The sequence below is a fragment of the Macaca nemestrina genome, chromosome 7 (genome assembly GCF_043159975.1).
Source record: "Macaca nemestrina isolate mMacNem1 chromosome 7, mMacNem.hap1, whole genome shotgun sequence".
Lineage (NCBI taxonomy): Eukaryota > Metazoa > Chordata > Mammalia > Primates > Cercopithecidae > Macaca > Macaca nemestrina.
The window spans coordinates 16,373,492-16,399,217 of NC_092131.1; the positions used below are offsets into that span (position 1 = coordinate 16,373,492).

General features: G+C 37.9%; 1 protein-coding gene across 2 annotated transcripts in view; it reads left to right on the top strand.

Moving 5' to 3' along the window:
* LOC105467550 (protein phosphatase 4 regulatory subunit 3A) overlaps positions 1 to 25,397 on the top strand; it is a 50,568-nt gene extending 25,171 nt beyond the window's left edge. Inside the window, exons 4-15 of one of the 2 annotated variants that reach the window (XM_011717224.3) lie at positions 1,754 to 2,371; positions 6,973 to 7,050; positions 7,434 to 7,550; positions 7,999 to 8,154; positions 10,613 to 10,744; positions 10,848 to 10,950; positions 12,959 to 13,117; positions 18,453 to 18,622; positions 21,109 to 21,251; positions 21,738 to 21,928; positions 22,380 to 22,606; positions 24,665 to 25,397. In XM_011717224.3, the coding sequence (XP_011715526.1) occupies positions 1,754 to 2,371; positions 6,973 to 7,050; positions 7,434 to 7,550; positions 7,999 to 8,154; positions 10,613 to 10,744; positions 10,848 to 10,950; positions 12,959 to 13,117; positions 18,453 to 18,622; positions 21,109 to 21,251; positions 21,738 to 21,928; positions 22,380 to 22,606; positions 24,665 to 24,775 (2,205 nt within the window). In that variant the 3' untranslated portion in view covers positions 24,776 to 25,397. The remainder of the gene's footprint in view (positions 1 to 1,753; positions 2,372 to 6,972; positions 7,051 to 7,433; positions 7,551 to 7,998; positions 8,155 to 10,612; positions 10,745 to 10,847; positions 10,951 to 12,958; positions 13,118 to 18,452; positions 18,623 to 21,108; positions 21,252 to 21,737; positions 21,929 to 22,379; positions 22,607 to 24,664) is intronic. The other variant, XM_011717223.3, reaches the window with a different exon arrangement.
* Positions 25,398 to 25,726: the final 329 nt, after the last annotated feature.

Here is a 25,726-nt window from a genome sequence, read left to right on the forward strand (position 1 = left end):
CATGCCTGTCTCTCCTTTAAGATTGTCTGATCTTTACCTTTGTTCAGTCTTGAATGCTATAAAGTTTTCCGTCATCTAAAGTTGGGGCACAGATAGTAGTACTTGCATGCTTTCTCTATAATAATTTTATCACTAACTGCGTTATATTCTTTTCTGGTATTCCCTTTCAACATTTACATAGTTTATGTTCAAGGTGTCATTTCTCAGTCACTATGGGTTCTGTCTGAACTTCTCAATCATTTTCTAGATCCAAGAAAGTCATTACATTTTGCTCTCTGAGATGTTAAATGTTTTTCTGTTTCTTGAACCATGTTCACCAATTTTTGTTTGAACTCAAAAAGATGGCATTTTTAATATAATAAGGGTACTCCTCTCTTTTCATTTGGTTTGCTAATCAAAATCTAACATTTTTCTGTGGTAAAATCATGGTTTGGATATTAGGAACTTAAAATTATAATGAGAGCTTACATAATTAACAAATTCAGAGCCAATGTGAGACCATGCCAGGTACAAGCCATGAATGTGACTTGACTTGCCTCCTTTCAGTGTTGCTGTCCACTTGGTTGAGGTCAAGACCATATCACCTTGCAGCACATTTCAAGAAAAATATTCCAGGTCATCATCTCTTCTAGTGTCTATCAATGCATCTGTTTATTACACTAAGCAATTTAAGCTTCTTGGCTTTTTCATACAAGGTCTAATTTTTTTCATCCCTTTACATTCTACTTGGCCTTCTACTTGCTTTAGTGGTCACTGTCTCAAATTGTAGTGCCACAATAACAAAACTGGTTTCCTTTCAAAGTTTATCCTTGACCTTTTGTTACAAAAAAATGCCTTACTTTAAAATGTAGTCAATGTAAGTTACCTTTTTATAATAAGAGCCCTTCCAGTGGCATAAAATTAGGTTTTATGACAGATTTTTGGGCTCCTAGAGGGATCCTGAAGGCTACAGGTTAGGGTGTGTAGAAAGGAAAATATTTTCGTGGTTTGGTTACTTAACCTTCAGCAGACCTTTTTTGGGGATAACTCGTACTACATATAGGTTGTATTTACTTTATATGTGGCTTCATTTTTATGTAGGTACTCTTGTATTCTGCCTAGTGTTTTTTAAATCCTATTTTTGGGCTGTCAGTATTTATAGCAAATCAGTGACTCACTTTGGTCCAAAGCCAGTTTGTTCATGCTCTTTGGCCCTTGGTTTCTACAATCAATTGATGTTAAGTATTTTACTTTTTGCTTATAATTATATATATTTTCTGTGATCATAACGTTATGATATTTGGTGTTTGTTTGGTCGTCACCTCAGAGTTAAATATTGAAGAGCTTGGTGGTGGCAGCTATCCTTTAGCACAGTCCTAGCACTGTTGCTGAGACTTGCCCTGGTCTACTGGAAAAGAGGGCCAGGGATATGAGATGTTAGTGGCTGTTTTAGCATCAGGCTTCTGTTGTGACTCTGCAGAGGTCTGTTTCATAACAGTCTCACTTAGTTTAGCCTGTCCTAGAAAGTTGTTCTTGCCAGCAGACCTCATGCTTTATAAGGAAGCTCAGTCTGTTTTTGAACTTTGACTAACTTCCTTAAAATTGAAAGTATACGTTATTTGGAGAAATGTAATGTAGAAAAATAGGCAGTTTTGTCTTGAAAATTATCATTATGGGTTTCTTACAGCATCTCTTGTATTCATCTTAGAATATCATTTAGGCTTGCTGTTCAGTTGTTATATATTTAGTCAGCAATTAAATTTTTTTTCCATAGGTTCAAGGAAAGGACCCTTCCGTGGACATCACTCAGGACCTTGTGGATGAATCTGAAGAGGAGCGTTTTGATGATATGTCATCGCCAGGCTTAGAATTGCCATCTTGTGAATTAAGTCGCCTTGAAGAAATTGCAGAACTTGTGGCATCATCTTTACCTTCACCTCTTCGTCGTGAAAAACTTGCACTGGCACTAGAAAATGAGGGTTATATTAAAAAGCTCCTGGAGCTTTTTCATGTGTGTGAGGATTTGGAAAATATTGAAGGACTACACCACTTGTATGAAATTATCAAAGGCATCTTCCTCTTGAATCGAACTGCTCTTTTTGAAGTTATGTTCTCTGAAGAATGTATAATGGACGTCATTGGATGTTTAGAATATGATCCTGCTTTATCACAACCACGAAAACACAGGGAATTTCTAACGAAAACAGCCAAGTTTAAAGAAGTGATTCCCATATCAGATCCTGAGCTGAAACAAAAAATTCATCAGACATACAGAGTTCAGTATATACAAGATATGGTTCTACCAACTCCTTCAGTCTTTGAAGAAAACATGTTATCAACACTTCACTCTTTTATCTTTTTCAATAAGGTAGAGATTGTTGGCATGTTGCAGGTGAGTTAGATCATTCCTTTTTTCATACTTCAAGAGATGCAGCAAAAACAATTTGCTCCTTTTAAATACATATATTAAGTTTTAATTTTGTTAATGTATAAAGTTAAGTATTTGTGAGATATTTTAAGAGATTATAATATATAATAATACTGTGAGACCAGAAGGTTACTGTATCTCGGGTAGGAGAGGTAAGTGTGATAAATGTAGTTTGAAGAAATGGTACAAGGGGATGATTTTTTAGATACTGGGTCTTGCTCTGTTGCCCAGGCTATAGGGCAGTAATGCAGTCTCAGCACACTGCAACCTCCACCTCCGTTTTCCTGGCTGAAACAATCTTCCCACCTCAGCCTCCTGAGTAGCTGAGACCACAGGTGTGCACCACCACCCCCAGCCAATTCTTGTATTTTTTGTAGAGATGGAGTTTGTCATACTGCCCAGGATGGCCCCAAACTTCTGAGTTCAAGCAGTCTGCCTGACCCGGCCTCCCAAAGTGCTGGGATTACAGATGTGAGCCACTGGGCCCAGCCTGACTTTTTTCTTTTTTTAAAAAATAAAGTTGGGGTCTTGCTCTGTTGCCCAGGCTGGAGTGCAGTGGCACAGCCATAGCTCATTGCAACCTTGAACTCCTGGGCTTGAGCCATCCTCCCACCTCAGCCTTCCAATTAGCTAAGACTACAGATGCATGCCACCATACCCACCTTTTAACATTTTTTTTTTTTTTTGTAAAGAATGGATCTCACTTTGTTGCCCAGGCTGGTCTCAAACTCCTGGCTTCAAGCAAATCTCCCACCTTAGCCTCCCAAAGTGTTGGGATTACAGGTGTGAGCCACCATACTCAACTACAGGAGGATAACATTAATGAAGTGGTTGAATGCTGAACTTTGGGGTTATTACTCTATGAATTATGCATAGAATAGAACAGATTGGAAGAGGAAAGAGTGAAGCACAAAGCCAAGAGAAATGTCACTAAATACAGAATATAAATTCTAATGAGAATTGTGGGCCAGGCACTGTGGCCTGTCTCTACCAAATAAAATAAAATTTAAGGCGAATTTGTAAAAATCCCAGAAAATGATACAGTAAGGGTCCAGTTTCAGGGTCTAGGAAATGTAGCAGAGGAGGCAAATTATAACTGCATGTATCCCTACCAAAAGCCACGTTTTGTTAAGGAGTGTGCCTGTGGGTGAGTTAAACCCATGAACCCATGTGAATTTGAGTTTCAGCTCCGTCTGTCACTTAAAAACTCTCAGTAGCTATATGAGTTGGACAGCCTTAACTTCTTAAAGCTTCAGTTTCCCCATCTGAAGGATGGTGACATTAATGCCTACCCTGTAAAGTTGTCTGAAAATTAACTGAGGTCGGGCATGTAAAGAAAGTGTTTAGTATGATGTAAGATTCATGGGAATTTTTTAAAGTATCTGTGGATAATTGCTTATTAAAATGTAGATTTTTTTTTCTTATAGTATGCCCAGTCTCTCTGATCTGGTGTTTTAGGGTGTTTGCATCACAATCCTCTAGGGTGCAGTATGGTGAATTCTGCACAAAACAGAGTGGAAGTCTCTGAGAGCTAGACAATAATTTGCGTTTGTAACACCCTCAAAGTTAGAAAACCTCTTACTGTGTCATCCCAGTGTGTGCATCTATTCTAACTGAAATAGAAGTTTACGTAGGCTGGGCCTAGTGGCTCACACCTGTAATCCCACCACTTTGGGAAGCCAAGGCAGGAGGATCGATTGAACCCGGAAGTTAAAGACTAGCCTGGGGCTGGGTGTGGCGGCTCATGCCTATAATCCCAGCACTTTGGGAGGCCAAGGCGGGTGGGTCACCTGAGGTCAAGAGTTCAAGACCAGCCTGGCCAACATGGCGAAAAGCTGTCTCTACTAATAGTAAAGTACAACAGTTAGCTAGACGTGATGGTAGGCGCCCATAATCCCAGCTACTCAGGAGGCTGAGGCAGGAGAATCATTTGAATCTGGGAGGCGGAGGTTGCAGTGAGCTGAGATAGTGCCATTGCACTCTAGCCTGGGCAACAGGAGTGAAATTCTGTCTCAAAAAAAAATGTTTGTTTTTTTTTTTAATTAGCCAGGTATGGTGGTGCATGCCTATAATCCCAACCACTTGGGGAGCTGAGTTGGGAGAATCGCTTGAGCCCAGGAGTTCGAGTCTGCAGTGAGCAATGATCATGCCACCGCACTCAAGCCTGGGCAACAGAGTGAGATCCTATCTCAACAAAGCAATAAGTTTATGTAGTACAAAGAAAGAATTGTTACTTGCACCTGTACACACACACACACACACACCCATGTTGTTTTTTATTCTTTGATGCCTATGATATTGTAAGAATAACAGATCTTTGGGAGGCTGAGGTGGGCAGATCACTTGAGGTCGGGAGTTCAAGACCAGCCTGACCAATATGGTGAAATCTTGTCTCTACTAAAAAATTAGCCAGGCGTGGTGGTGGACACCTGTAATCCCAGCTGCTCAGGAGAATGAGGTAGGAGAATTGCTTGAATCTGGGATGCAGAGGCACATGCCTATAATCCCAGTTACTCCAGAGACTAAGACAGGAGAATCACTTGCACCTGGGAGGCAGAGGTTGCATTAAGCCAAGGTCGCACCGCTGCAGATAAGTGTAATATGACTTGGAAGATCTTTTAAGACTTTACCTCAGGTGTATAAATAAAATAATTATTTGAAACCTGCATTTGTTAAGTATAGAAAGGAAGACAATAAATGTAGTAAGAGCTGCTTGATAGTACACATTACATATAAAGCAGTATGTTTAATCATATGTCTGTTCCTGTTTAGAAAATTTTGTATTTCTAAAGTATTAGCCAGTGATAGCCAAAAAAAGGAAAAGTATGAATTAAAATACTGAGTTCTCCTGATCCTTTTCTTCAGCTCCATATGGTTCTGTTTTTGTTATGTGGGGATTTGTCACTTCTGTGTTTTCTTGGTCTTCGTACATGTAAAATGCCAGTTTTATTCATTAAGTATGAATAATTTCAAGTTGTTAAATCTTTGCTTCCCTGCAATATGCTGTGTAAAATATTGGCTGCCAATACGTCTGTTTCTCTTGATGCTGGACATTTCTATCCAAAGTGCTGCTGTGAAGGCTGTAGCATTTTACAAATGTTTTGGCAAGAAGTGATTGAGGTATAGTTTAATGCAGGTTCCTGCCCACTTTGTGTAGCCCCATGCACACATAATATCACGCCCTCTTAACACTGACTGCTTCATTTGTAGTACCATAAACATTCTTATTTTCTCCACTTCTGTACCCCCAACTGCAGCAGTTCAGAGAATATCTTTTTTAACCATTTGATATCCATTTGGTAGAATATAGTGTATTGGGGAGTGTCTTGAAATTGGATGCCATTTGGGTAACGAACATGGTCAAGATCGTATTAGTGAGGTATGACCTGTTTCGACATTTTAGAAAAAGTAAAGATGGGAATAACCGAACTAACTTAGTGCCACAGAAGATTTTTCTAGAGCACTCACAACAGTGAATGTGGAGCTAGTAATCTATTGGGAGCTTGTATACACATCCGTGTGTATGTGTATTTAGAGTGAGGCATGTCTAGGAATGGAGTGGTATTGAATCTACTTCCACTAGCTGAGGTAGTATGTAATTTAAATAAAATCTTTGTCGAGCATGGTGGTTCATGTCTGTAATCCCAGCACTTCAGGAGGCCCAGGCCAGTGGATTGCTTGAGGCTAGGAGTTCAAGACCAGACTGGCCAACATGACAGAACCCCGCCTCTGCTACAAATACAAAAATTAGCTGGGTGTAGTGGTGTGTGCCTGTAGTCCCAGCTACTAAGGAGTCTGAGACAGGAGAATAGCTTAAACCTGGGAGGCGGAGGTTGCCGTGAGCCGAGATGGCACCACTGTGCTCTACCTGGGTGACAGAGCAAGACTTTGTCTCAAAAAGCAAAACAAAACAAAAGCCAGGATCTCGATGAAAAAATAGAGATGAGAAGCGTTGACTGGGCAATCATGAAGACTCTACCACCTTAATTGGGCTTGGGTAAATTTTAAAATCCAAGTCTCAATTTTAAAATGAAGTAAAACAAAAAGTTCTAAATTTTGCTTTTTAAATAATTGAGTCATTCTCTGTATCTTTAAAACACTAAAGTAGCTTTGTCTTCATTTTCATTCTTATTTGAGAGGTTGTAGAACCTACCCTTTAAAAGTTAAGGTTATAAAACCTATGAAAGTGAGGAGTCAGCAAGTGTTGGTCCTGCTATTTTTGTAAATAATATTTTATTGACATGCAGCCATATCCATTCATTTACAGTTGTCTGTGACTACTTTCATACTACTGGACCAGGGTTTGAGTACTCATAGTAGAGGTCACATGGGCCACAAAGCTCAAAATATTTACTACCTGGCCTTTAAATAGGCTTAGAAAATAGAACCTTGACAGAATTTTATACTTTAATAGTGTGGTTTTTCTTTCTTTTAAGAAAATAAAAAAACAGCATTGCCAATACCTTCCTTTTTTCAGTTATTGCCATTTATATTAAAGCGTCCTGAAATTATATTTTAGTACAATCTTAGCATTAACATAATTGCATTTGTCCTTTGTTTCACAGGAAGATGAAAAATTTCTGACAGATTTGTTTGCACAACTAACAGATGAAGCAACAGATGAGGAAAAAAGACAGGAATTGGTAAGAAATTAGATAGTATGAAAGGCATAAAAATAAAGCCACTGGCTGGGCTTGATGGCTCACGCCTGTGATCCCAGCACTTTGGGAGGCCAAGGTGGGTGGATCACGAGGTCAGAGACCAGCCTGGCGAACATGGCAAAACCCCATCTCTACTAAAAAGTACAAAAATTAGCCAATCATGGTGGCAGGCACCTGTAGTCCTAGCTACTCAGAAGGCTGAGGCAGGAGAATCACTTGAACCCGGGACGCAGAGGCTGCAGTGAGCAAAGGTCGTGCCGTTGTACTCCAGTGTGGGCGACAAGAGCAAGACTCCGTCTAAATAAATAAATAAATAAATAAATAAATAAACTTTTTATATCACTTATCCTTTTTTCTAATTTCAGGTTAACTTTTTAAAAGAATTTTGTGCGTTTTCCCAAACGCTACAGCCTCAAAACAGAGATGCTTTTTTCAAGACTTTGTCAAACATGGGCATATTACCAGCTTTAGAAGTCATCCTTGTAAGTTTTGTGTCTCCTTATTTTTAATTACCATTTTTTAATCCCAAAATTAATATTTTTAATGTAACATGCAAATATTCTATTATAGCCAATATTTCATCTTAGCTGGGTAGTTCATTAAGTTAAAGAAGCTATAAAATTGCAATGTTAGACAGTTTTCACACAGTGTTGAAAGAATGCAGTTAAAGGAATTTTCCATAATTTAATGATAATTTGTCAGCTTTGCAGCTTATTAGCTGAAGTGTTAAAATAGAAAGGCAAACAAAAATACATGATTTAGAAAATACAGTTTTATCCATACGATAAGAGTTTTGTATGCAGAAGAATTTCTTTGACCTTTCTTTTACATTACGGTTTTTTCATATGTTTTGTTAGGTTTGGATATTTACATAGCTATAGGTTCCATATTTTTATAATTATAGGAGAAATAAATGCTTTTTGTCTGCAGGGCATGGATGATACACAGGTGCGAAGTGCTGCTACTGATATATTCTCATACTTGGTTGAATATAATCCATCCATGGTACGAGAGTTTGTCATGCAGGAGGCACAACAGAATGATGATGTAAGTAAGAAGTTAACAGAGCAAAAAATAACCAGCAAGGTAAATATTATTTGTACTAATAGTAAGTATTTATACATAGGAAGCTATAACTGTTTTTATTATTCACTTTTAAGATTTAAATTGTTGCTGTTTGGGAAAAGTGTAGCCATAATATCAGATGAGTTATTGTTCCCCTAAATTGGTTCCTGTCTCAGTTTATCAATTTGTCCTACAGAAATTATTTATGTTCGTTTAAATTGCCTTTTAAAATGTTAATGTCACTTTTTTTTTTTTTTTAATTCTGAAGTCAACTTGCTATGTTGTCTTATTTAAATCATTTAGTCAATCAGTTCTTGTATCTGGGGAATTATAAATAAGTTACCTAGGGAAACATTGACTTTAGGGTAGATTCTCAAAATCATCAAGAATGAAGAAATGTAGCACAGTCCCTTAAAATATGTAGGGTGCTGTTTCTTTACTGCCTTGCCATAGAGAACAAGCTGTTAGTTGTTCACAAACACTCACATGTTAGCATCTGAGATATACCATATTTTAAAGTGATAGAGAATATATCCTGGTAATGTGAAGGGTGCGCCTGGATCATGTAGTGCGTGACATGTGAGAGCACTAAATGTGTGTGCTCTTCTCCTTTATTTTAAAATAATTGAACCAATGATTCTGATGTTTTCCTGCTTCCCCTATAACAATTTGGAAGCAACTTTTTACATAAGAATGAATAAGATATTCTGCCTTTAGGTTCTTCTAAAGGGAGGAGGGGAAAAAGGCACCCTTAAGGGAAAAAAAAATCTGTTTAGAATTCCAGCCTGTGGTATTTTTACAAAATAAGAAAATAGACTGTCTTACTTTTTGAAAAGATCCTATTTTATGTATTGTGATGTCAAAAAAATGGAATGCCATGTAACTGTTACGTTTAAATTTTTATTTTTAAATTATAGTGCAGGGTAGGTGCAAAAAAGCACCAGTTTGAACTGTTGAATGTTATGTCATGTTTTTCTTTTATAAAATATTAATGTCAGCCTCAGCAACATAGCAAGACCCTCCTTTACTACAAAAGTAATTTTTAAAACTTAGGTATGGTGGCATGCACCTGTAGTCCCAGATACTCAGGAAGATGAGAAGGAAGGGTATCTTAAGACCAGGAGTTTGACTGCAGTGAGCTATGATTGCTCCACTGTACTCCAGTCTGGGTGACAAAGCCAGACCCCATCTCAAAAAAAAAAAAAATCATGCTACAACCGAAGTATCTGTATTATTGAAAATAAAGGCTTTTGTTGGTCCCCTTAACCCATGAGCTGAACATAGGAACATATATGGATATACCTCAAAATACATACAGTAGGACTCTTTTTTTTTTTTTTCTGTTTTGCAGCAGAATAACATTTCAGTCAATAGGACTCTTGATTCCCACTCTTCTTGATCATCATTTCGGTCTACTGTCTCCATTTTCTCTATCCCTTGTCCATCCTACCTTTGCATACACATAGGCAAGAGCAGGGATTTTCTCACTGAATCCCTCTCAATCTTACTACTTAGGTGAGGAATACCAGTCATAATAGGACCTCAGGAAAACCAGCCATCTAGTTTCTTTGATATTTAGAATGTGTATAATCCATTTGTTCTCTGCACTCTCTAAATACCATAGTCTCATTTTCTCCAATTTCAGACATTCAGATAGTTTTTTCCTAAATTTATTTTAAAAGGAAATTTTATGTCACTTTTACAAATGGAGAACATATATCATTGGCCATAAATAGAAGGACTCTGTAAAGATAAAAGCAATAGACTGGGCACGATGGCTCACGCCTGTAATCCCAGCACTTTGGGAGGCCCAGGTGGGTGGATCACCTGAGGTAGGGAGTTCAAGACCAGCCTGACCAACATGGAGAAACCCCATCCCTACTAAAAGTACAAAATTAGCTGGGCGTGGTGGCGCATGCCTGTAATCTCAGCCACTAGGGAGGCCGAGGCAGGAGAATCGCTTGAACCCAGGAGGTGGAGGTTGTAGTGAGCTGAGATTGTGCCATTGCACTCCAACCTAGGCAATAAGAGCAAAACTCCATCTCAAAATAAAATAAGATAAAATAAGATAACATAAAAATAAAAACAATGAAAGTAGAATGATGATGTAAATCCTACCTAAATATTCTTACTGTTAAAGCTATGGTCGTAAAACCCACTGGCTTTCTTCAAAAGGTAGATTACGTTATTAGAAAGTTGTAAAGATCTATTATCACCAAACTAAAACCTTGCTTTTGCTTTAATCAGAGGAATTTAAAGATAATAGACAAGAAATTTATATTTAGGGCTATGTCCCTGTACCACACTTTGGGGAATGAAACAGTCATATGTTCTATCAGATAACTGAGTTAAACATTTCACTTTCCAGTTAACAAAACACCTTGAGCCTAGGTATAATGCTGTGGTATGTGTCTTAGTTTTTGATTTTTCCATTCTCTCATAATAAGTGATTCTGAGTATGTCTGTTTTTTCTCTCCAGGATATTTTGCTCATCAACCTCATTATAGAACATATGATTTGTGATACAGATCCTGAACTTGGAGGAGCAGTCCAACTTATGGGCCTGCTTCGAACTTTAGTTGACCCGGAAAACATGCTAGCCACTGCCAATGTAAGCCATGAGCATTTTTATTCTTTTTCATAGCTAGTATATTGTGTATTGCTGGTGGGAACCGGTGCAGTTAAAGTTCATGGAAATGTTTTTGATTCCTTAGAAAACAGAAAAGACTGAATTTCTGGGTTTCTTCTACAAGCACTGTATGCATGTTCTCACTGCTCCTTTACTAGCGAATACAACAGAAGACAAACCTAGTAAAGGTAAGATAATTCAGGTTTGTAGTTAAGTTCTCTGTTCTTGAATGCTGAATTCAAAGTTGGTGTTAAGTAATCTTGTTAGGACACAGTTAGCGGGAGGTAGAGGCTGGGAGGACGCACCTTTTAAAAAGTAGTAGTCTTTAAAAGTTCAAACCATCAGGTTAACATAGAGGTCTTAACAATTTGTTTGTTTGTTTGTTTGTTTTTATCAAAAGCAACCTGGAGTGTTAATAATGTATTTTGAAAAGAAAGGTTCATGATAAAAATTTCCCTAAAAGACCTGTAATTCCAGCACTTTGGGAGACCTAGGCAGATGGATCACGAGGTCAGGAGATCGAGACCATCCTGGCTAACATGGTGAAACCTTGTCTCTACTAAAAAAATACAAAAAAAATTAGGTAGGCTTGGTGGCAGACACCTGTAGTCCCAGGAGAATGGCGTAAACCTGGGAGGCAGAGCTTGAAGTGAGCCGAGATCGTGCCACTGCACTCCAGCCTGGACAGCAGAGCGAGACTCCGTCTCAAAAAAAAAAATTTTTTTTCCCTAAAAGTACTGTAATCAGATAACAGAAACATGTAAAAGAAATAAGATAATTTTTTGTTGAACAATATTTGTATTCAGTTTGCATCTACACTGGTGAAATAGAAGGCAGTAGCTATGAAAAAATTCATTTTAAATTATATTCCAGATGTATAGACAGAGCTAGAATTTTTGCACAGTATTAAGCTACTTTTATTTATATTGAAGATATGTTAAGGTTTGTTATTTTTGCTTTTTATTCATTAGAGCTTTAACGCATATGTGTGTGTGTGTTTAATTTAGGAGGTAGTTTTAGGTCTTCATTCGGAAATTGCTTAGTTAAGCTTTAGGAGTAAATATATTATTTTGTTGTTTGAAATTTTTTTTTTTTTTTTTTTTTTTTTTTTGGAGCCGAATCTTGCTGCCCAGGCTGGAGTGCGGTGGCGTGATCTCGGCTCACTGGTTCACTGCAGCCTCTGCCTCCCAGGTTCAAGCAATTCTCCTGCCCCAGCCTTCTGAGTAGTTGGGATTACAGGTGCCCGCCACCATGCCTGGCTAATTTTTTGTATTAGTAGAGGCGGGGTTATCACCATGTTGACCAAGCTGGTCTCAAACTCCTGGCCTCAAGTGATCTGCCCGCCTTGGCCTCCCAAAGTGCTGGGATTATGGGTGTGAGCCACCACGCCCAGCCTTGAATTCTTAATATAACATAATTAACTTATAGCACTCACATAAAATACATGTTAAATTTACTTTTTGTATAACTCCAGAATCAAGTCCATGAAATGTGAATGTCCATTTTTCTTACCTGCTTTATTCATATTAGGGTAAAGCTTGAGGCTTCTTTCCAAACCACATGTTCTATTCCTCCAACCTTTATTAAGATGAGAACTCATTGTGATTTTGTGGAAGCAGTGACTGTGTTATAATCCAAATGTGGGGGAATGAACAAAAAGCCTTTCAGAGGTTTGCTGCCTGGTGAGGAGTAAAGATAATTCAATTATTATAATTCAGTGTAGACTCATTACAAGTAGTAAAGGAGGCACAAAACACACTGTGGAATCAAGGGAACACGGAGACAGAGTAATTGCACCAAAGATGACACGGTGTCTGGCAGAACCTCATATAGTGTATCTGTTGGAGAACATGCTAAGATACTTGGTAGAGGCTCCTTGAATTTTGAAATAAGGCAGATACTCTAGATTTGTTTCCTAACTCTGCCTTACTAACTTTTCCAACTTGGGTCTAGTTAGTTTAATAGGCTCATAATGTGAAACCAATTCCCTGTAGGGTTGTTAAAATTAAATTTAAAAAGTAAAGCATCATTCCTGGCACATGGTAGGCGTTCGGTAAATGCTGATTTCCTCCTCCCTAAAATTAATATATTTCGGTTAATAGAAGGGATTTTACTTGATTAGAATTTGAGTTCTTATATTTTAGAAGGAAAAATGTTAGTCATTAAATATAATTAGTTGTGTTTGGTTTCTTTTAGATGATTTTCAGACTGCCCAACTATTGGCACTTGTATTGGAATTGTTAACATTTTGTGTGGAGCACCATACCTACCACATAAAGAACTACATTATTAATAAGGATATCCTCCGGAGAGTGCTAGTTCTTATGGCCTCGAAGCATGCTTTCTTGGCATTATGTAAGTGTTAGAATTATTTATCATCTTTGTATATTGTCATGTTGTTGATATTTTTACATCTTATTGCCCAAATGAAAAGACCACTGATTACAAGTCAGGAGATCTGGGTCGTAACGTAATACTAGCTCTGCCACTGATTATGCTGGTTTGCCACACTGAGCAGGTGTTTTTCTTGACTCTCTTCTTACTCAATATACAGTAAGGGAGTAGAATGTATCTACAGTGTTATATTCCATTACTAAAACAGCACCATTGATCATTTTACCTTGGATATTTTATAGCAGGGGTGGCAGACTACAGCTGAGGCCAGATCCAGCCCGTGGCCTATGATTGTACAGCCTACAAGCTGAAACGTGTTTATGTTTTTAAAAGGTGACCTGAGAAGAGGGAAATGAATATGCCACAGAGACCATATGTGGCCCACAAAGCCTAAAATATGTACTAGGTGGACATTTGTGAAAATGTTTGTAGACTCTTCTAGAGCAGTATAGTCTCATAATAAGATTGTTGTTAGACATAAATTTTTCAAAAATTGACTTTCACAATGTTCTTAAGACCCTAGTTTGTTAGAGAAAACTATGTTTCTGAATTGAAAATAGGTTAATTCAGAATGTTCTTTATCAAGCAACAGCCAGACATCTCAGGTAATGAGTTTCCGTATGTAAGTGGTCCTTGTTGGTAAGTTGTTAGACCAAATTTAGGGGCACCCTAGAGGTTCTGTAAGACATTTCTGCTGGTAATTTAATTTTTGCCTTTTGGTTTTTAAAGGTAAGTTTCCGTGTTTTTTGTTGTTGTTGTTTTAAGCAGTCATAGTCATGCACTAATTAGAGGCCTGAATATATATCCGTTTTTGCTAATCTTCATTTCTAATTGTTTTCCTTAATTGATTTTTTAAAAAATCTTTAAATCATATAATTACATATTATAAAAATAATTATAAATTAAAATTTATTTAAAATATATAAATAAATGGCCAGACGCAGTGGCTCATGTCTGTAATCTCAGCACTTTGGGAGGATGAGGCTGGCAGATCACCTGAGGTCAGGAGTTCGAGGCCCGCCTGGGTAACATGGTGAAACCCCGTCTCTACTAAAAATACAAAGCTGGGTGTGGTGGTGCACGCCTGTAGTCCCAACTACTCGGGAGGCTGAGGCAGGAGGATCGCTTGAACCTGGGAGGCGGATGTCGCGGTGAGCTGAGATTGCACCATTGCACTCCAGTCTGGGCAACAGAGAGAGACTGTCTCCCCACCCAAGAAAAATAATAAATTTTATAAAAGCAACGTTGATTTCTTTTAAAATGCATTAAACTTCCTATCAGGGCAATATTATATTCATTTTTCTCATATACCTATCATAGAAAAAGTGAGAACACCAAGGCCAAGGTTAGAGGGGGAGCTTATAGCTCTTTGACTTGTTCTTTTATGTTGACAGTAGAGTTTTGTTCAAGTGTGGAAAAGGGAATTTGAGAACAGAATAGAAAAACTGAATAAATTAATAAATTTAGTTTCATTTTACCGAACATATTAAACACTACTATATTTCATTGATTCAAAAAATGTGCATTTTTACACATTATTTCTGAAATCAAGATGAGTCTTACAATTAACCTATTTATGCCTAGTGTTCCATTATTGGAATGCTAAGCTTGTGGGAGTTATTTATATCCTGCTCAAGGTCATCACCCAGGTCTGATTTTTTTTTTTTACAAAAAAAAATTTGCAACCTCTAGCATAAATGGATTCATGGCATGTCATTATAATTGGTAGCTCAATCAGTGACATCTTAGATTTGATTACTGTCTTACATCTGGTGTACTAGGAAAAATGAAGATGGTTATGACCTGGACTTGGCCATCAATGGAATCAGTTCATTGGGAGAAGAGAGTCATGTGAAAATCAAAATGCAACCGTAATAAGCACTATATTGAGGGTGTTTGGATGCATAGTGGAAATAATTCGTTACAGTTTAATGAGGCAGATGAAAAATTTCACACAAGTGGTAACTTGAGTTGTGTCTTGGTCATGGGAGAGTATTGCGTTCTTGGTTGACTACACAGTTAAGATGTTAGTTGGATTAAAAAAATGTGGACAAAGTATATTTGGTCTTTTTTTTTTATTTTTGAGACAGAGTCTCACTCTGTCACCTTGGCTAGAGTGCAGTGGCACGATCTCCGCTCACTGCAACCTCCGTCCCCCGGGTTCAAGCGATTCTCCTGCCTCAGCCTCCTGAGTAGCTGTGATTACAGAAGCACACCACTACGCCCAGCTAATTTTTGTATTTTTAGTAGAGATGGGGTTTCACCATGTTGGTCAGGCTGGTCTTGAACTCCTGACCTCGTGATCCACCTGCCTCAGCCTCCCAAAGTGCTGGGATTCAGGCGTGAGCCACCGCGCCTAGCCTACTTGGTCATTTTTAAAGACAGTCAGGACAATGCAGCTGAAAGGAAAGAACTTTTCTTTAGTACAGTTCCTCATTTCATTATTTCATTATTTTGCTTGCAGTATTACAAAGAAAATTTCTCATAATCTAATGAGAACTATGGAGAGAATCTTTTAAGTAAATGAAAGTTTATTGTTCGAAACTATGTTAGCAAAATCTTAGTTATGTTTCGTTGTTGATATTTTCCAAACTGAGTCAGGTTGTTATTAAACCTAACTCTTTGAAATGACTTCTTGGTGTACCTCTCTTCCCAGGGTTGATATATAAGTATCTTCCTAACAGAGATGACTGTCATTAGGAACAAGCTTTTTAGAACTGGCTTTACAGTATGCAATAGGAGTTTTTACCAAAGCTATCTAAGAACTAAAATAAATTTGAGAAAATTTAAGATATTTGTGGTTCTTCTGAAAAAAGTATACTTTGAAGTATTAGGTGTAGTTTTTTTTAAGGGAGAGTTTATTGATATTTAAGTTTAGATGCACATACATAAATGTAGACAGTAATGAGCAGTTAAATGTAACAGTTTGGGAATTTCGGGAGCTTTTAATTTTTTTTATATTTGCTGCTGCTTAATTAGTATACTTTGTCATATTTAAAGACAGCTAGTTAAGTATGTGGGTGTATCTAGCAATCCTTTCTAAACTCAGTCTTTATAGGCTAGGTATCAGATCTGTCAATTTCCTTGGCCTTATTAAGTTCCTTGGATCTTAAATTATAGCCCTTTAGCTCATACTTTTATGTTGTTTGAGGGTGTTTTGTTGTTCTTATTAAAAACATGGAAATCTTAAGGAATGAAATAAAGCTTTATTGTAGAGGCATTTATTCAACTATCATTAGTTACAAAGTAAAAAGTCACAAATTTATTACATGGAATCTCACGTTTTATAAAGTACAGATAAATAATGTTTTTTTGAGATGGTTGAAACTAAGTACATGAGGTTCCTGGAAATGTTAATGAAGGTTAGAAATGTGAGTGGAAGCAGAATGTGCTTTACATTGAAAATCCAGTGGCAATGCCAACTTGGCCTGTCCTAAAAGCTTTCTCCACTCTACTTTGAGTGACCTGACTTCCTAGATCTTACTGGTAAAATTTTGAAAGCAGCTTTTTACTCAACAGCAAAGAATAGTGGTTGGATATTTTTGATGCAGGTTTCTTTTAAGGCATGGATTTGAGTGGTAATAATACAAAAATGTAAGCGCAAATGGAAATAAGGACCAAAACAAAAAGACCACTAGAACCTCATTCTATCTACACCAGCAGTTTCTGGATAGAAGTGCTCTTAAAGAAGTGCGGTGGTGCCCATCTGCATTCCCTTGTCTTAGTGAATTTCAGGAAAGGAGTTTTTCACTCACCTAGGAATTACAATCAGACAAGAGGGGTCAGTGTGTTTGTGTGTGTGTTATGGTAGGACACAAGTCTCCACAAAGCCCGCAAAGTTGGAGTACAAATTCTTAAAATAGTAATACTCCTGCCTTAATTACTACAAGTTTAAAATGTGGTCTGTTAGCATGAGCTCTAAAGTACTGATTTTTATTCTTAACAAACAGAAATGCCTCAGTAAGTTCCTTTGTCAAATAAGCTTAAAAATGCAAACTGAAAATACTGTTTTGGGAAAATAAACCCTTGTTAGGCTTTGACTTATCACACAGAAAGATGCCTCTTAGTGTTTAAAATGTCTTAGTTCACCATGATTATGTTTTTAAAAATATTCAGTAGTTTAAAAAACAAAATGCAATTATTCTATAAACTATTTAGAAACTCCCTGCCCAGAGTGTTTCTTAAGAAAGATACACTCTTAAATAAGTTGCATTGTTAAGGCAGTTAATAACTGTACCTAATTGGGCATTCACTTGTGGACCTCTTTTCTGCCAACTAAAGAAAAATTGAGCTGCTTTACTCCTCTGCCTTCCCACCCAGAAACCGTGTCAGCATGGTTGCCTGGCTACCTGCTCATGAAGGACTTGATTAATAGCAAATTGGCAATTTAACGAGCCACTTCCATGATCTCCAAAGAAACCAAAATACAAACACAATATTTAATCTTGCCAACCGAAGACGATGTGACTGCATGAAGTGAGTATGCTTTTTTGCACTGTTTACAATAACTGGGGCATTAACTTACTGATAATTCCATTTAGGTAAAGAGGGCTTTGTTGAAGTCTAGCTGTCTGAGTATATTTGTGTCTTGACGAATGGTGACTTAAGTAACTCCCCATACCTCAAGATGTAAATATACCTTTTAATCTGTAAGTTAAACCCTAATTAATTATGAAAATGAAAACTAGAAAAAAATTAAAAAGCATACTCGCTACAATAAGCATAGAGGACCACATTTTAAATAATATCCTCTAAATTTATTTCTAAACTATGGCAAGGCAAATTTTGGGTCATGCAGATTTTTGTGGGTTTATGGCCTTTCGACAGCCACATCTACAAATAAATAAAATTTCCAAGAGTGTCCAAAAATATTGAAGATCAAATTATTAGTGGATTGCCCTAATAAAACACTGGTTTTTTTCTATTAAGGTGGATATAAAAGGTAATGTTGAATTTTTTCATCTTAAGTAGTGTGATAGGTTCATTCGTTTGTCTTAGTTCTTATTTTAGATGTAAATTACATTTTGGTCATTAGTAACTGGTTTATTTTCAGAATTTTTCTGGCTTTCTAAGACTTGTGTTCTATGATGACATATACTACTTTTAGAAGACATTTTTCTGATAACACTTTCATAATCCTTATCTTCAGGTTCACAGTTCCGGAAGTGCAAACATCACAAATAATTATTGATATATGTTAAATAGTTTTTCTTGGTGTGATGGTTTATTTTGTTTGGTAAGTCTAAAGTATGGAAGCGTGGTATGTGATTTAAACAACAATGCCTCTGTGTTTCAGGTGCCCTTCGTTTTAAGAGAAAGATTATTGGATTAAAAGATGAGTTTTACAACCGCTATATAATGAAAAGTTTTTTGTTTGAACCAGTAGTCAAAGCATTTCTCAACAATGGATCCCGCTACAATCTGATGAACTCTGCCATAATAGAGATGTTTGAATTTATTAGAGTGGTAGGTTCTGTATTTTTAATTAGAATTTTCGTTTTAATTGTTTGAGAAAATTGAATATGCATTACCTAGTATTTTGGCTTATTTATATAATATTTCCTTATATAATATTTGCTTCCTTATAATAATATTTCCTCATACAATATATAAGCTTCCTTATATAATATTTGGAGAGTTTAAAAAAAAAAAAAAAAAAGTAGCACCAGCCTATGAGAGATTTGATTCAAGCTACGTCTTACCTCTCAGCAGCTACAAATCTTTTATAGCAGGGGTCCTCAACCCCTTGGCCGAGGACCAGTCCATAACCTGTTAGGAACCAGGCTGCACAGCAGGAAGTAAGCTGCAGGCAAGCAGGCGTTACTGCCTGAGCTCTACCTCCTGTCAGATCAGCAGCAGCATTAGATTCTCCTAGGAGCATGAACCCTTGGGTTAACTGTGAGGTGGAACAATTTCATCCCGAAACCGTGCGTCCCCCACCCTGACCCCAGTTTGTGGAAAAATTGTCTTTCATGAAACCAAAAAGGTTAGGGACTGCTGCTTTGTAGGGGACTGCTGCTTTGTAAGATGGTCACAGTAATCATTTTAAGAAAGCAAAACTACACTTGACAGATAAGCATTCGAATGTGTTTTTCTTAGCTTACACATTTCTAAAGACCAATTTCATAATACTCCTTATTCTCTAGTAATGTAATAAGCTAGTGGTTCTCATTGATGCTGTGCAAATTTATCTGGCATGGCTTTTTGTTTTGTTCGTTTTTTTAGAGACAGGGTTTTGCTATGTTGCCCAACTGGGCTCAGATGATCCTCGCATCTCAGCCTCACAAGTAATTGAGACTGTAGGTGCATACCATAGTACCTGGATGTCATGCTTTTTTAAAAGTTGGGATAAAATAATACATAACATTAAACTTGCTATTTTAACCATTTTAAAGTATACATTCACATTGTTGTGCAGCCATCACCATTATCCGTCTCCAGAACTTTTCTGTAACATGCTCTTTTTGGGGGGTGGGGACAGAGTCTCTATTACCAGGCTGAAGTGCAGTGCCATGATCTCGACTCACTGCACCTTCCACCTCCCAGGTTCATGCGATTCTTGTGCTTCAGCCTCTCGAGTAGCTGGGATTACAGACATGCACGACCACACCTGGCTAATTTTTGTATTTTTAATAGAGATAGGGTTTCACTATGTTGGCCAGGCTGGTCTTGACCTCCTGACCTCAGGTGATCTGCCCACCTCGGCCTCCCAAAGTGCTGGGATTACAGGCATGAGCCTCTTCACCCAGCCTGTGACATGCTTTTAAAATATGCATGGCTACTGTGTGTGCTCACTTGGAAGTGGGAACTAAACTTTGAGTACACATGGAAGTAAAGAAGGGAATAACAGCAGATACCAGGGCCACTTGAGGGTAGAGAGTGGGAGAAGGTGAGCATTGAAAAACTACCTATTGGGTACTGTGCTTACTACCTGGGTGATGAAATAACCTATACACCAAACCCCTGTGACAGGCAGTTTACCCATATAACAAATACACACATGGACCCCGAACCTAAAATAAAAATTGATTAATAAAACATAAATGTCCATGGCCAGGGATAGTGGCTTATGCCTGTAATCCTAGCACTTTGGTAGGCCAAGGTGGGAGGATTGCTTGAGGCCAGGAGTTAGAGACTAACTCGGGCAACATATCAAGACCCCATCTCTACAAAATTTTTTCTTTAAAACTTAGCCCTGTATGGTGGTGCATGTCTATAGTCCTAGCTGCTCGGGAGGCTGAGGCGGGAGGATTGCTTGAGCCCAGGAGTTCAAGGCTGCAGTGAGCTATGATCATACTACTATATCTCAACCTGGGTGCCAGAGCGAGACCCCATCTCTTAAAAAAATAAAATACACATACCCAGCGCACACATCAGAATCAGAATCACCTAGGGCAAGACCTGGGCATTTACTTTGTAAAGACCCATAGACCATAGATAAAGACCCAAAGACCCATAGATAGCTGGGCGCAATGGCTCACACCTGTAATCCTAGCACTTTGGGAGGCAGAGGGAGGTGGATCACCTGGGGTCAGGAGTTTGAGACCAGCCTGACCAGCATGGAGAAACCCCATCTCTACTAAAAATACAAAATTAGCCAGGCGTAGTGGTGCATGCCTGTAATCCCAGCTACTCGGGAGGCTGAGGCAGGAGAATCGCTTGAATCCAGGAGGCAGAGGTTGCAGTGAGCCGAGATCACACCATCGCACTCCAGCCTGGGCAACAAGAGCAAAACTCCATCTAAAAAAAAAAAAAAAGACCCATAGATAAATTGGGGACTATTTTAGTAGCCAATATATGTTATTCCCATTTTTTATTGTTTGGCTATCTCTAAGATTATGTAATTTTATGAAATTAAGCTACTTTTGGTGGGTATGAATTTATTAAATTAAGCCTCATCTTGCTAAAATGACATTTTCCTATCATTTTTTCATTGCTATTCTTTCCTGTAGGAAGATATAAAATCATTAACTGCTCATGTAATTGAAAATTACTGGAAAGCACTGGAAGATGTAGATTATGTACAGACATTTAAAGGATTAAAACTGAGATTTGAACAACAAAGAGAAAGGCAAGATAATCCCAAACTTGACAGGTAAATGACCATACATTTAAACATATTCGTTCAACATCAAGTTGTGTGGTAGTGGCTTTATTGTTTATTTGATATTATTTGGCTTGACAAGGAACTGGCAAATCAGCAGATAGCAAATAGAAATTGTAGCTTCCTGTAAGGGTCAGCATAAATGTTTCCCTGAAGATTTAGCTGGTGGTTAGTATAATACCTTAGGCATGTATCAAGCTAGAAAATGAAAAAAAAACAAAAAGACCAAACAGTGGCAGTGAGGCTTCATGTGTTCAAAATAAAATCAGAGCATTATATTACTTGCTTTAAATTTACAAGTTACTAAAGTTACAAATTATTCTTTAAAATTTTGTACATTAATCTACCTGGATTTACATTGATATTTTAATATTTGTAAATTTCTTGTTAATTCCCTATGTTAATTTAATAAGTCATCTGTAACAGTACAATTAAGTCCATATATGATTGTGTTTACTCTTTCTTCTCTGCTCGTAGTATGCGTTCCATTTTGAGGAATCATAGATATCGAAGAGATGCCAGAACACTAGAAGATGAAGAAGAGATGTGGTTTAACACAGATGAAGATGACATGGAAGATGGAGAAGCTGTAGTGTCTCCATCTGACAAAACTAAAAATGATGATGATATTATGGATCCAATAAGTAAATTCATGGAAAGGAAGAAATGTATGTGGGAAAAAAATGGCCAAGAGAAAATTAAGGCTTTCTCACTCTAGATTTATTCTTATTTCTTGACAAAATGATTAGTTAATATTTGCTTGGAATGTGTGATGGCATAGGTTTTAAAGACTCCATTGCTTTATGGGATGTGACTGAATAGCAGTGTTGTGCAGGCATAGACTTAAGTTTTCTTAATTTGAGTTGAATAAGGAATATACTATTTCAGGAAGGGTAGCGATACTGAATATGATTCTGAAGGTTTCACTTCTTCTCTGGAGTAAGATCCAATGAATGGAATTTTGTTTAGTGTTTTGGTAAGCTTCATTTATAAATTGAACTTCAGTGTTTCTACCCAGTGGAGTAAGCTGGTTAAATGTATTTTAGTGTTACCTCATTTGGGGAAATTTAAAAAAGAATGAGTATGGGGGACAACTATTGACAGTATTCTCATTTTTAGTAAAAGAAAGTGAGGAAAAGGAAGTGCTTCTGAAAACAAATCTTTCTGGACGGCAGAGCCCAAGTTTCAAGCTTTCCCTGTCCAGTGGAACGAAGACTAACCTCACCAGCCAGTCATCTACAACAAATCTGCCTGGTTCTCCGGGATCACCTGGATCCCCAGGATCTCCAGGCTCTCCTGGATCCGTACCTAAAAATACATCTCAGACGGCAGCTATTACTACAAAGGTACATTTTTGACTCCCATTTTGCCCCCTTTTTTTCCAATTTAAGCTTTCTCAACAATAATTTTTACTAAGATTCCCTTTGGTTACTGCCACCTAGAACTGATTTAACATTCGCGAACTAGAGGATGAGTCCCCCCCACCACTTGAACTTATATAAATGTTGAGAAATTTCTGAAAGTCTTTTTATGACCAATGCAAAAGTCTGAATATAGTGTGAATTCTCACTTGGGTATTTTGCATTTTAGAACTGCGACTTCAAATTTGTATGTCAGAACATTCAGAGAAATGTTTAAGGTTTTCAGTTATTCTCGAATAAATTTTCCTAATACCGAGATAAAGCCTTTGTGGGGAAATAATAATCTAAATATCTGGATACTTCTGACTTTACTTTGCCAGTTATGGTTTATTTTTTTAAGAAAACTTAAACATCTACTGTCACTAACATTTCATATAAGAAAAGAACAAGGCCAGGCGCTGTGGCTCACAAGGGCCCAGCACTTTGGGAGGCCGAGGCGGGTGGGTCACAAGGTCAGGAGATCAAGACAATTTTGGCTAACACAGTGAAACCCCGTCTCTACTAAAAATACAAAAATTTAGCTGGGCGTGGTGGCGGGCTCCTGTAGTCCCAGCTAATCTGTAGTCCCAGCTACTCTGGAGGCTGAGGCAGAAGAATGGCGTGAACCTGGGAGGCGGAGCTTGCAGTGAGCTGAGATCGGCGCCATGACACTCCAGCCTGTGCAACAGAAAGAGACTCTGTCTCAAAAAAAAAAGAACAAAATCTTAATAAGAAAAATGTAAAGAACATGCAATCTCCGAATAAAACCAGTTTTGGGGGCTTCTTAGGCCAACCACCCTTTTCTTTTGAGACATAATATATTGATTTTTGGGCTAGCAGACTAGCAGTTAAAAGACTGGCATTTGGGAATCAGTGATCTAAATCAGACATGTAATGCCCATTCAGTCTTTTTTTTTTCTGGCGTGAGCTGTAGAGTCCTAATGGCTAAGAAGTGAATCTGAGACATGCTTGAGAGCAGAGCAATGTGAATTTTTCCCTTAGCATCTAAATAAAGCAAGGGGCAGTGGTTTCTGGTGAAGGATCAGGGCCAAAAGGAAACCCAGATGAAATGATGAGGAAGAGTCAAGGTAGAATTGCTTTCCTAACTTCTAATAGAACAGCCTGTCTACCCTCATTTCTGGTGGTCTCTTTATCTGCTGCAGCTTTCATTTTAGTACTTTTTTTTCCCCTCCTTTTCTTGAGACAGTCTCAGTCTGTCACCCAGGCTGGAGTGCAGTGGCGTGATCTTGGCTCACTGCAATCTTCACCTTCCGGATTAAAGCGATTCTTGTGCTTCGGCCTCCCGAGTAGCTGGGATTACAGATGTGCACCACCACGCCTGGCTAATTTTTGTAATTTTATTAAGAGACAGGGTTTCAGCATGTTAATTAACAGGCCAGGCTGGTCTCGAACTCCTGTCCTCATGTGATCCCTCTGCCTCAGCCTCCCAAAGTGCTGGAATCATAGGCATGCATCACCACTCTCAGTCTCATTTTTATACTATTTTAGACTTTATGTTCAAAAAATTTTTAATGTGCTATTAAGTCTTGAAATATTTTTCATTCATTTTCTAATTCCTGGGTAATTTGCTAGTATAAACTGCTTACATGTTTTTGCTTTAAGTTGGGTGCAGTGACTCATACCTGTAATCCCAGCACTTTGAGAGGCCAAGGCGGGTGGATCACCTGAGGTCAGGAGTTCAAGACCGGGCTGGCCAACATGACAAAACCTTGTCTCTAGTAAAAATACAAAAATTAGCCAGGCGTGGTGGTGGGCGCCTGTAATCCCAGCTACTCGGGAGGCTAAGGCAGGGAGAATTGCTTGAACCCAGGAGGTGGGTTCCTGCACTTCACTGCACTCCAGCCTGGGCGACATAGTGAGACTCCGACTTTGAAAAAAAAATGTACTGTGTTGGTAGGATCTATTTTCTTTCTCCAGCCATAAAACACCGGTGTTTTTAATATGTGTTTTGTTTTCTGTTCTTTAATCCTTATTGCTGAACAGGGAGGCCTCGTGGGTCTGGTAGATTATCCTGATGATGATGAAGATGATGATGAGGATGAAGATAAGGAAGATACGTTACCATTGTCAAAGAAAGCAAAATTTGATTCATAATAATGGCAACGGCCTAGGATCAGTACCTGTTGAAAAAAACTGATTCTCCACCCCTCCCCCACACAAAATCCACAACAACATGCAGTGGTCTCTTGTGAATGTGACTGACACAGATCAGCCTCTTACACTTGACTTCTGCTCATCAAGTGCCAATTCAATGGAGCAGGAGGAGGGGATATCATACATTTAGGGGAAAGACTTAAGCCTTTGAGCTCTCCAGCTTGGACCACACATTGCCCTTTTCTCAGGGAAGGAAATGGAAACAAAAAGCCAACAGGGCAGGGGTTTTGTAAGTGGAACTCTGGATTGACTGGTCAGTTGCTACAATCAGAATACGCTTTCTTGGACCATGTTTGAGACTCAGAAGAATGGGCCTTTCTGCCATAATTCTTCACTAGTTAAGAATGCCAGCAGTTTCTTTGTATAAAGAGACCTGCCTTTAAAATCATACATTCTGAACATTTTAGTCAAACTACAACAGGTTTGGAAAACCTCTGTGGGGGAGGGGCGAATATAAAGTTTTCCTCTTTTTTATCTGTTCCCTTTGCCCTTCAAACTGCAGATTTTTTTTTTTTTAAGTGGGGATTTCTCCCTACTTGATTAAAGATTGAGTGGAATTCTAGATGTGGTCATTTGTGTCATAATTTTTTGTTTTATTTTGTTTTTGATTTTTTTTTTTCCTCCCCTGAGTGTATGCTTAGTTGTTGAGTATATATATTTGGGACCATTAAAACTTTTTTTGATGTAATATAACCTAACGTTGTGCTGGTACCTGTTTTACCATGTGTAATTTTTGTTCTACATCACAGTTCTTAATTTGTTTAGAGTTTTATGAAAGATGGTATAGTTTTTATTGACAAAAAGCAAAGTAATCTTACAACTATGTGCATACAAAAGCAATACTATTTTGTGACTAAATATTTTATATTAAAATTTACATCAGCAACTGTC